Source organism: Panulirus ornatus, chromosome 67 (genome assembly GCF_036320965.1).
Source record: "Panulirus ornatus isolate Po-2019 chromosome 67, ASM3632096v1, whole genome shotgun sequence".
In the NCBI taxonomy this organism is placed as follows: domain Eukaryota; kingdom Metazoa; phylum Arthropoda; class Malacostraca; order Decapoda; family Palinuridae; genus Panulirus; species Panulirus ornatus.
In genome coordinates this window covers 15,607,915-15,620,694 of record NC_092290.1, presented here as the reverse complement: position 1 = coordinate 15,620,694, position 12,780 = coordinate 15,607,915, and the positions used below count along the sequence as shown (strand labels likewise).

The following is a 12,780-nucleotide window of genomic DNA, read 5'->3' as shown; positions in this document are numbered from 1 at the left end:
GACTGAGTGTCAGCGAATGTGGCCTTTGTTGTCTTTTCCTAGCGCTACCTCGCACACATAAGGGGGGAGGGGGCTGTTATTTCTTGTGTGGCGGGGTGGCGATGGGAATGAATAAAGGCAGACAGTATGAATCATGTATATGTGTATATATGTATATGTCTGTGTGTGTATATATATATGTATACGTTGAGATGTGTAGGTATGTATATTTGCGTGTGTGGACGTGTATGTATACACATGTGTATGTGGGTGGGTTGGGCCATTCTTTCGTGTGTTTCCTTGCGCTACCTCGCTAACGCGGGAGACAGCAACAAAGCAAAATAGATAAATAAAATATATATATATATATATATATATATATATATATATATATATATATATATATATATATATATATATATATATATATATAACTCACACACGAACGAAAACGCACTCATTCGTGCAAAATAGCAGTAAATTGTATCCATTATGATAGAATTGCGTACACACGCCTGCACAAACACACACACACACACACACAGAGGTGTGTGTCAGGGAGTGACCCCGATCCCTCCGCCTGACCTGCATGACACAACACTTGTTCTCCACACACAGAGGTTCAGTGACACCTTTCCCGGTCACGACTGTGGCCTCTTCCGTCATCCAGCGCCTTTAAAACGATAGCAGCAGAACACCCAGCCAGCAGAAACAGCCTGCAGATCCAACAACAATGGTGCTAGTGCTAAGAATGGCGCTGTTGGCGCTCCTGATCGGTACAGTCCTACCAACTCCTCTCCAGGTTAGTCTACACGGATCCTCTGCTCCAAACAACAGCACAGTCTACACCTTCTCTTGTGTGCTATATTATATATATATATATATATATATATATATATATATATATATATATATATATATATATATATATATATATATATATATATATATATATATACATATATATATATATATATATATATATATATATATATATATATATATATATATATATATATATATATATATATATTTATATATATACATATATAGGATAAAAGTGAGTGCTCACATTACAAAGGTATAAGTTTGTTGAGTATTCCTGGTAAATTATATGGGAGGGTATTGATTGAGAGGGTGAAGGCATGTACAGAGCATCAGATTGGTGAAGAGCAGTGTGGTTTCAGAAGTGGTAGAGGAAGTGTGGATCAAGTGTTTGCTTTGAGGAATGTATGTGAGAAATACTTAGAAAAACAAATGGATTTGTATGTAGCATTTATGGATCTGGAGAAGGCATACGATAGAGTTGATAGAGATGCTCTGTGGAAGGTACTAAGAATATATGGTGCGGGAGGCAAGTTGTTTGAAGCAGTGAAAAGTTTTTATCGAGGCTGTAAGGCATGTGTACGTGTTGGAAGATAGGAAAGTGAGTGGTTCTCAGTGAATGTAGGTTTGCGGCAGGGGTGTGTGATGTCTCCATAGTTGTTTAATTTGTTTATGGATGGGGTTGTTGGGAAGGTGAATGGAAGAGTTTTGGAAAGAGGGGCAAGTATGTAGTCTGTTGTGGATGAGAGAGCTTGGAAAGTGAGTCAGTTGTTGTTCGCTGATGATTCAGCGCTGGTGGCTGATTCATGTGAGAAACTGCAGAAGCTGGTGACTGAGTTTGGTAAAGTGTGTGAAAGAAGAAAGTTGACAGTAACTGTGAATAAGAGCAAGGTTATTAGGTACATAGGGTTGAAGGACAAGTCAATTGGGAGGTGAGTTTGAATGGAGAGAGACTGAGGAAGTGAAGTGTTTTAGATATCTGGGAGTGGATTTGGTAGCGGATGGAACCATGGAAGCGGAAGTGAATCATAGGGTGGGGGAGGGGGCGAAAGTTCTGGGAGCCTTGAAGAATGTGTGGTTGTCGAAAACATTATCTCGGAAAGCAGAAATGGGTATGTTTGAAGGAATAGTGGTTCCAACAATGTTATACGGTTGCGAGGCGTGGGCTATGGATAGAGTTGTGCGCAGGAGGGTGGATGTGCTGGAAATGAGATGTTTGAGGACAATATATGGTGTGAGGTGGTTTAATTGAATAAGTAATAACAGGGTAAGAGAGATGTGTGGTAATAAAAAGAGTGTGGTTGAGAGAGCAGAAGAGGGTGTTTTGAAATGCTGTGGTCACATGGAGAGAATGAGTGAGGAAAGATTGACCAAGAGGATACATGTGTTAGAGGTGGAGGGAACGAGGAGAAGTGGGGGACGAAATTGGAGGTGGAAAGATGAAGTGAAAAAGATTTTGAGTGATCGGGGCCTGAACGTGCAGGAGGGTGAAAGGCGTGCAAGGAATAGAGTAAATTGGAACGATGTGTTATACTGGGGTCGACGTGCTGTCAATGGATTGAACCAGGGCATGTGAAGCGTCTGTGGTAAACCATGGAAAATTCTGTGGGCCCTTTATGTGGAAAGGGAGCTGTGGTTTCGGTGCATTATTACATGACAGCTAGAGACTGAGTGTGAACGAATGTGGCCTTTGTTGTCTTTTCCTAGCGCTACCTCGCACACATGAGGGGGGAGTGGGCTGTTATTTCATGTGTAGCGGGGTGGCGACGGGAATGAATAAAGGCAGACAGTATGAATTATGTACAAGTGTATATATGTATATGTCTGTGTGTGTATATATATGTATACGTTGAGATGTATAGGTATGTATATTTGCGTGTGTGGACGTGTATGTATATGCATGTGTATTTGGGTGGGTTGGGCCATTCTTTCGTGTGTTTCCTTGCGCTACCTCGCTAACGCGGGAGACAGCGACAAAGCAAATTAAATAATATATATATATATATATATATATATATATATATATATATATATATATATATATATATATATATATATATATATATATATGTATATATATATATATATATATATATATATATATATATATATATATATATATATATATATATATATATATGTATATATATATATATATATATATATATATATATATATATATATATATATATATATATATATATATATATATATATATATATATATATATATATATATATATATATATATATATAGATTGTAGGTCAGGGATGAAGTTTATAAAGGAACGGAGAGTGAGTCCAGAGTGAACACCGCCCTCCCTCCTCTATTACCTTTTGATTCCCTAAGGGAGCATTCCTAAGGGAGTATACCTAAGGGAGCTTATCGTGATAGGTCTGTGCATGTGTGGGAATGCCCCGGGAATCATATTGTTATCGGTCTCTCTATCTGTGCAACGCCCTAAAGGATCATGTAGTAATTGGTCAGGCCACGCCCACTGACCGAAAAATATCTAACACCTTTGTGTGTACAGGATATTTCTATGTCCACATACACCTAAGGTTTAGGGGATGATTCTATAACTGTATACACCCCAGGTGTAGTGTAGAGAATCATTTCTAGCTACACATACACTCATCATATCTCCGCCATAGCTGTGTGTGAGTGTGTGTGTGTGTGTGTGTGTGTGTGTGTGTGTGTGTGTGTGTGTGTGTGTGTGTGTGTGCGTGAGTGGAGAAGCTATAGAGAAGAATCTCAGTGTTTCTAACATGAAGTTTACCCAAGTCGTACACATTTGTGAGTCCACAGTGCTCCTGGAGACATCATCACCAAGTGCCATGTTCTGTGTCGGTAGGATGATGCTGAGACCAGCGAGTGTGAGCTGAACGGTGGATCCTGCACGGCCGAGGCTACGTGTGCCGAAATAAGTCCAGACTATGATGACTGTCCGATGGCTGGAGACGTCTGCTGCCTCACTGTGACCAGAGGTGGGTCGGTGTCCCTTCTTCCCTTCCCCCCGACCACCACCGCCCCAAGAAATACGTGTATGGGCGGGTTGGGTTCCCTCCAGACATACGTGTGCATTTCTGTTTCTTCAAGACTATAATTCTTGAAGTTCATATTTTCTTCTTCTTCTTCTTCTTCTTTCTTTTTCTTCTTCTTCTTCTTCTTCTTCTTCTTCTTCTTCTTCTTCTTCTTCGACACAGAAGCATTGACGTGACGTACAGAATCACCTCACACCCTCTTGTGTCAGAATTACCACCTCACACTCTTCTGTGTCAGAATTACCACCTCACATCCTCCTGTGTCAGAATTACCACCTCACACTCTTCTGTGTCAGAATTACCACCTCACACCCTCCTGTGTCAGAATTACCACCTCACATCCTCCTGTGTCAGAATTGCCACCTCACACTCTTCTGTGTCAGAATTGCCACCTCACACCCTCCTGTGTCAGAATTACCACCTCACACTCTTCTGTGTCAGAATTACCACTTCACATCCTATGTGTCAGAAATACCGAGTCTGAATTTCTGCCTCTAATTTCGGCCAATCTGACGTATGTACATACATCGCGATACCTTTTCCCCTTCATAAATCACACACTTATCTTTATCTTTCAACCCCTTTTTTTTTGCAAGACACACACACATACACATACACGCATATGCTGCATATACTGGCTTCCGTGGTGCAAGGGTCAGAGTTATAGAGTGTGAACTACGCACGGGTAAGGTCAGCAGGGGTTTGAACACGTAGGTGCGGCTATCGGCCAACACCCAACCCAGGTGTTCATCCCCTACCTCAGGGCTGGTCGAGAAATGGGTACCTGGTGTGTGTGTGTGTGTGTGTGTGTGTGTGTGTGTGTGTAAAATGGGTAAAGCGAGATAAAGAAACGGGGCAGCACGAATGTTAAACTCTTCCCGCATCACACCAATTGTAACCACACACATGACACATGTAGAACCTAATGGATAATGTCATTGGAATTTCAGATAGCGGGACGAGCTCTTTAAATGAAACTGAAGTGAAATTTGGGAGCCGTCAAAAGTGCAGGGATATTGGTGGAAATTGCAAACGAGACGCAAAGCATTGCAGGAAGTTGTCTGGAAAGTGCGGAGGTAGAAAAATCTGCTGTAAGTATACACAACCAACTCTGTAGTGTCTATATATGTGGGATATGGTTTGGTGTAGGGTATGCTTGGATCGTGCTTGGATCGAAATGCTTTAAGTGTTAGCTATTCAGACTATCCATCTACTGTGGGAAACTGTGAAACTCGACTCTCCACATGGTGTCGACCTAACACACCAGATGCACTGACACACTCTTTCCCACTCACTCGGTGTGGCTCCTGTTAACCGGTGTGGGCCATGCCCCACTGACATAAACTATTGTCTATGGGTGCTTCTCAGAGCGTAGACCCCGACTGAGCCACACGAAACCTTCATCGTAAGGGAATCATCTTTAGTGCGAAACATCTTGCCTTTACGTCCATGTTAACCATTCATCAGGAGAGAAAGAAGGCTTGGGCCGCCTCTCTACCCTGATCTTTACCCATCAGCCACGGTGGGAAGATCGGCTGGGCCAAGACCTCAATCACCATAGTGTTCATGAGCAACAAAGAGAGAAGGCATGGGCAAGCCTTCGAGTATAGCAAGGATGTTGACATCTTACGTCTTTGACTGTTTATATTTAGACAATGAAGAGGTGCTGGGCCAGTTTCGTCCTCCAGACAGATGATTTCATAATGTTTGAGGTGGGTGCCCCAGGCTGGCCTCCTGTGATCGTTCGAAGAAGGGAAAAAAACACTAGTCAGACGTGCTTACATATCAATCAGAGAGGAATTACGAGATAGACATGAACTCTGTGGCCAATGATTCTGAATTACAGTAGGCAGGAGATTTAGTCCAACCAGTGATTTAATATCAAGAATCTATCAAAGTAGAGAGAGAGAGGAGGCTCAGATCAATATCCACGAACAGTGCTGGAGGGCAGAACCAATTTTCCCCTCGTCCTAACAATTCACTGGAGTAGAATTTTGACCATACGGTGTTCATGTATCGTTAATCAGGGAAGAGAGGAGAGAAAATAGAAAAGCTAAATTCTAAAATCTCCAAATCAATCGACCATATTGATCAGGGAACAGCCCTAAGACAAGCTCAGCTACCAGACCTGTCATGGCTAAAACCAAGAGGAGGAAGAAGAGAATGAGTTTGGCTTGGTTTCACAGTTCTTAAAGATTCAAAGCAACGGGTGGTCCCAGTCCACCTCTCTTTCCTTGACGTAAGTGTAGGGACAAAGTCCAAAATAACCTTCTGTATGATAGTCATTTGGCCTATTTCTTCCTATCATTGAAAGCCAGTATCTTTCTACGTGTCTGCTATAGGAAACATATGATATGCTCGTTGTTAGTAATCAGGAGAGGAGGTCAGCTTCCTTCTCTATAATGCCAAAGAGAGGAGGTTCATGCCAGTATCCCTCATCTATAGTAATCAAGAGGCTGAAGCTTGCCTCCTTCTCCTTTGTAATCAATTAGAGGGTCCAAGATAATCAGTCTAGAGGGGAAACCTGTTAAACCGTTCTCCAACTTTAACCATAGGATTAATTTTGGTGCGAATCTACCTTGTGTCACCATACTGGTGTAAACATATGGCCCAGGTGACTGTGTTACCCATTACTCCGAGATCCAGAGTGGTCGACTTCAATGGTCACGTATGACGGAACATGGACATGCACTTGAGCAGGATGTAATATACCTATAAACACTCTCAGGTTAAAGGCTGGGTTATGAGCCTGCCCATTGTGGAGCATGGTCATAACCTAGCCTAATAACGTAGAGAACGGGTATTAAGCTTCCATGACTTACCCTTGAAGAAATGAAACTGGACTGAGAATTTTTCATAATCCTTCTTGTTCCAAAGATATAAACCTGACTATGATGGATCATGGATGTAAATGCGCATATGATGGTGCTTGGATATAAACCTTATGAGCGAGGACATGACTACAGCTGAGCATGGATAAGTACATAATGGAACACAGATGTTGACTAAAGTAGATGTTAATCTGAATGTAGCACGATGAGATGAATTCATTCACGTCATCTTTTTTCCGAATTTCTAACAGCGATTTCTTGCTGGTGTCTTTCCAGGCGCGGATGACGGTTCCAGCATTCGTGGTCCTCCAGGGCCTCCCGGCAAACCGGGTGCTCCTGGAGCGCAAGGCAGACGTGGTAGGCAAGGTCCTCCAGGGCCTTCAGGACCTAAAGGACCAACAGGACCTACTGGGTCTAAGGGACCCGTGGGTCCTCTTGGATGGAGAGGAAAGGATGGCCAACCTGGAAGTAAAGGACATCCTGGACAACCTGGTAACGACGGAGCTCCAGGAAACCCCGGTCCTCCAGGACCTGCAGGTCCTGCTGGACCTAAGGGAGATACAGGTCCTAAAGGCCAACCAGGTCCTGCAGGTCCTGCGGGACCAGCAGGTTCTAAAGGAGATACAGGTAACGCAGGTCCTAAAGGTGATGTGGGTTCTAAAGGTAATACAGGTCCTAAAGGTGAAGTAGGTCCTAAAGGTGAACCTGCCTGATCGTAAATGTTTTCCAGCGACAAGAGAAGTACCGCCCAGATCCATTTTCTTTCCAGTCTCCGAAGAACTGGAAGGCTTTCAAGATCTTGGGATCCTTTCCTTTTGAAGGTCTTCCAGGTTCTGAAGGTCCTTTTGGTTCTAAAGATCCTCCAGATTAGGAAGATTCTTCGAGCACTGGAGGTCTTCCAGGCTTTCAAAATTCTTCCAATATTGAAAGATCCGTTTCATGGAACCCGGAGGCCCTCTAGAACGTTACATTATCGAGATACAAGAGAATATGGAACGGTTGAAAATCTTGTAATGCTTGGAGAGTATAATGTTAGACCCGGATATTCCCAAGATCTTGCTTATCATGGAACCTTATATCACTCTCGGATGAGGCTTTATTGCCATGGAAAGTCAGAATATAAAGCAGGAAAGAGGCGGAAAATGCGACAGCAAAAGCTCAGAGGCGACTTGAGCCAAATGGAGCGAGACACATGTTGCCTTGGTGAGCAGGTGACCTGGAGTGAAAATAAGAGATAATGGGGATTTAGTTTGTATAATGAAATATGTAATGACATTGATGGAGAGCAAGAATAACATCATGGACCTCGCTTTGAAGGCAGATGCTACCATAGCATTGACTGATATGACTCCACCATTAACCCGGATATACGCAAGAAGTAGAGGGGATAATTGATATTTGGTCATGGAGGGCAATGCTTCATCCCCGTTGATCCTGCTGAAAATTCTGTCTGAAGTAGATAGATGGGTTCCATGTTCTGTTGTTATTTCATGATACATCACACACCCTATTCTAACCTCTACACTTCTTGAAGCAAACGCTATTAACTACACCGAAGAAAGCATTCCTGAGATACAGACACCACAACACCTTCTAAAACAGAACGTTTGAGACAATCAGTAAGTTAGCGCCTGACGGAACAGCCCTATGAAAGCAGTCGAAGCCAAAGAAGCAGTCACTCCCTCAAAGCAATGACAGACAAGAGAACGATGAATATCGTGAGAGAATACGTGTTGAACAAAACTTGATGATACAACATTACCTACAGAGGAAACACCAACCCAGAAGGATATGTGGAACAACAAAACTACTGGTGCAGTGATATTTGTTGAAACTACGCCAAGTTAAAAGATCATCTGAAAAAGTCAATTTAAATGCCGGAGCAACATCACAACAAGAACAGAAGCACATCTTGATGTAGTACCAACCTTCTAAAACAACTCGTACATTAAAATGCGCCAGGAATAACACCTGCTGGAATATTAGCACTGAACCAATTAATAGAAAATGAGATATACTCATCTATGTCTTTGGCAGAATGTCCAGCATTTCATTGGTGAAGACGGAAAGATTCCATAGGAAGCATTAACAGCGACTGACATAACAAGAGCTGTTACAAAATTCACTGGAAAATCCACTTTTGAAATTCGTACTAAAAACATATGCACATGAATTGAGTGATCTACATCTCTTTGATTATCTCCTTATTGAATGTTTCCACTAATTCATAAGTATTGTGTCAGTAGATATATCAGATGTATGAACCGATTTATTGACAAACGTATCAGCAAATATTTGATCTGATAAATCGCTGATATAGTTATATCGGTAGATTCATCGATAGATATAACACCTATTATATCTGCGATGTTTGACGATGTTTTTGCATGTGGTTAGGTTCATGCATCAGATTGCCATATAAGTGGATATGTCCGTTGTTTGAGAAGGTGCGTGGACTAATTTATATCATCTGATTCATCAACACATGCATCAGTTTTTGTATCAGATGCTGTATCACAGTTGTGTCAACTTAATATCATTTGAGGACCTCAGCAGCGCCAGTTAAAGCCTAGGTTGCTTATGTATCAGCTAAGTGGCTTATTTATCAGCTAGGCTGCTTATGCATCAGCTAGGTTGCATATGTATCAGCTAGGATCATATGCATCAGCTAGGTTGTATATGTATCACCTAGGTTTCTTATGTATCAGCTGGATTGCTTCTGTATCAGCTAGGTTGGCTATGTATCAGCTAGGCTCATATGTATCAGCGAGGCTGCTTATGTATCGCTAGGTTCCTTATGTATTAGCTAGGTTCCTTATGTATCAGCTAGGTTGCTTATAATAACTGTTGTTTCGAATGTACTTTCTTCTTCCACTTTCAAGAATAAACTGCACACTTGTGTTCATAGACGATGCACTGCAGTTCATTTTATCATTTACCTTTGTGGAGGGAGGATCCTCGGGTTTGATCAAGGGCGATGGTGGTACTCGAGTGATCAGATCTAGGACACTTGCCTTAGGCTGACGACTGAGATAAGGTGATGGAGAACACTGGGTTGGTGATGGTTAGGGCTGGTTATACCTCCCTCACCACGATACACTCAGTGTTCCCAGCTACAATTATACTGGCTGTTAACAAACGATATTTCTTTATAAGGACAGCAGATAACATCATAGCATATATCTATGATTTCTAAAAGATGAAAAAAAAAGGAGTCAGGCGGGGAGTGCTCATCCTCCTCGAAGGCTCAGACTGGGGATGTCTAAATGTGCGTGGATGTAACCAAGATGAGAAAAAATGTGAGATAGGTAGTATGTTTGAGGAATGAAACCTGGATGTTCTGGCTCTGAGTGAAACGAAGCTCAAGGGTAAAGGGGAAGAGTGGTTTGAGAATGTCTTGGGAGTAAAGTCAGGGTTTGATGAGAGGACAAGAGCTAAGGAAGGAGTAGCACTACTCCTGATGCAAGAGCTGTGGGAGTATGTGATAGAGTGTAAGAAAGTTAATTCTAGATTGATGTGGGTAAAACTGAAAGTGGATGGAGATTGATGGGTGATTATTGGTGCTAATGCACCTGGTCATGAAAAGAAAGATCATGAGAGCCAAGTGTTTTGGGAGCAGATGAGTAAATGTGTCAGCAGCTTTGATGTACGACACCCGGTATTAGTGATGGGTGATTCAAATGCGAAGGTGAGTAATGTGGCACTTGAGGGTATAAATGGTGTACATGGGGCACTCATTGCTTTGAATGGAAATGGTGAAGAGCTAGTGGATTTGTGTGCTGAAAAAAAAGACTGGTGATTGGGAATACTTGGTTAAAAAAAAGAGCGATATACTTAAGTATATGTATGAGAGTCGTAGAGATGGTCAAAGGGCATTATTAGATAACGAGTGAATTGATAGGCGTGTAAAAGAAAGACTTTTGGATGTTAACGTGCTGAGAGGGACAACTGGAGGGATGTCTGATTACTATTTTGTGAAGGCGAAGATGAAGATTTCTAGAGTTTTTCAAAAAAGAAGAGAGAATGTTGGGGAGGAGAGAGTGGTGAGAGTAAGTATGCTTGGAAAGGAGACCTGTGAGAGGAGATAGGAGAGATTGAGTGTAGAATGGCAAAAGGTGAGAGCAATTGACGTGAGGGGAGTGGGTGAAAAGTGGGATGTATTTAGGGAAGCAGTGATGGCATGTGCGAGAGATGCATGTGGCATTAGAAAGGTGGGAGGTGGGCAGATCAGAAAGGGCAGTGAATGGTGGGATGAAGAAGTAAAGTTGTCAGAGAAGGAGGAAAGACAGGCGTTTGGATGATAGTTACAAGGAAGGAGTACAAATGACTGGGAGATGTATACGAGAAAGCGGCAGGAGGTCAAGAGGGAGGTGCAAGGGTTGAAGAAGAGGACAAAAGTAGAGTTGAGGTGAGAGAGTATCATTAAACTATAGGAAGCATAAAAAGATATTAGAAGGTAAATAATGTGCATAAGACAAGAGAACAAATGGGAACATCGGTGAAGGGGGCAAGGGGGAAGTGATAACAGGTAGTGATGAAGTGAGAAGGAGACGGAGTGAGTATTTTGAAGGATTGTGGAATGTGTTTGATGATAGAGTGGCAGATGCAAGGTGTTTTGGCCTGGGTGGTGTGCAAATTGAGTGTCAGGGAGAGTGGTATGGTAAAGGAGAGAAGAGGTGGTGAAAGCTTTGCGGAAGATGAAATATGGCAAGGCGGCGGGCTTGGATGGTATTGCAGTTGAATTATTAAGAAAGGGGTTGGCTGTGTTGTTGATTTGTTGGTACGGATATTCATTGTATGTACGGATCATGGTGAAGTGCCTGAGGTTTGGCGGAATGCCTGTATAGTGCCATTGTACAAAAGCAAAGGGGATAAAGGTGAGTGTTCAAACCAGTTTGTTGAGTATTCCTGGGAAATTGTATGGGAAGGTATTGAATGAAAGGGTGATGGCATGTACAGTGCATTAGACTGGAGAAGTGAAGTGTGGTTGCAGAAGTGGTAGAGGGTGTGTGGATCAGATTTCTGCTTTGAAGAATGTGCGTGAGAAATACTTAGAAAACAGATGGATTTGTGTGTAGCATTTATGGATCAGGAGAAGGCATATGATAGGGTTGATAGAGTTGCCTTGTGAAAGGTCTTAAGAGTATATGACGAGGAATGTAAGCTGCTAGAAGCAGTGAGAAGTTTCTATCAATGGTGGAAATCAAGTGTACGAGTAGGAAGAGAGGAAAGTGATTGGTTCCCAGTGGAGGTTGATTTGTGGCAGGGGTGTGTGATTTCCTCATAGTTGTTTACTTTGTTAATGGAGGGTGTTAGGGAGGTAAATGCAAGAGCTTTGGAGAGAGGGGCGAGTATGCAGTCTGTTGGGGATGAGAGGGCCTGGGAAATGAGTCAGTTGTTGTTCGCCGATGATACAGCGCTGGTGGCTGATTCGAGTGAGAAACTGCAAAACTTGGTGACTAGATTTGGAAAAGTGCTTGAGAGGAGAAAGTTGAGAGTATATGTGAAAAAGGGCAAGGTTATTAGGTTCAGCAGGGTTGAGGGACATGTTATTTGGGATGTAAGTTTGAATGAAGAAAAATTGGGAGAAATGAAGTGCTTTAGATATCTAATAGTGGACTTAGCAGCGAGTGGAACCATGGTAGTGGAAGCGATTCATAGGGTGGGGAAGGGGGCGAAGGTTCTGGGAGCGATGAATAATGCATGGAAAGAGAGAGCGTAAAGAGTAAGGTTCATTTCCCTGGACTTAAATTCAATTGTCCCACCGATAAATTCAAGAATATTGATCGCCTTTTCAATTGTTTCTGTGCACTGTTTGCTTTAGATCACCAGAGGGTATTACACCTAAGTCTTTTTTCCCCTCATCTACCCTTTGTATTCAACAGAATTCATACTGTAGCCTGCCTTTTCGTTTTTACTTTCGACATGTAAAACTTTGCACTTATTGATATCCAAATTCATTTGCCTCGTAAAAGCCCAGTCCATCGGTTTGTTCCTGTCCGTTTGAAGCTGCAGACCTTCAAATTCTTTTGCAGATTTCTTTCCCAACTTAGTATCGTTTACGAATTTCGATATCTTACGAGGCAGCTCATTTCATTACT

At 42.2% G+C, this 12,780-nt stretch overlaps 1 protein-coding gene across 1 annotated transcript in view; it reads left to right on the top strand.

Moving 5' to 3' along the window:
- Window positions 1-631: 631 nt before the first annotated feature.
- Window positions 632-12,780, top strand: part of LOC139747135 (uncharacterized) — a 32,464-nt gene continuing 20,315 nt past the window's right edge. Inside the window, exons 1-5 of the mRNA XM_071659052.1 lie at window positions 632-781; window positions 3,659-3,791; window positions 4,799-4,939; window positions 6,956-7,386; window positions 7,501-7,890. Coding sequence (XP_071515153.1) covers window positions 713-781; window positions 3,659-3,791; window positions 4,799-4,939; window positions 6,956-7,386; window positions 7,501-7,890 — 1,164 coding nt within the window. The 5' untranslated portion in view covers window positions 632-712. The remainder of the gene's footprint in view (window positions 782-3,658; window positions 3,792-4,798; window positions 4,940-6,955; window positions 7,387-7,500; window positions 7,891-12,780) is intronic.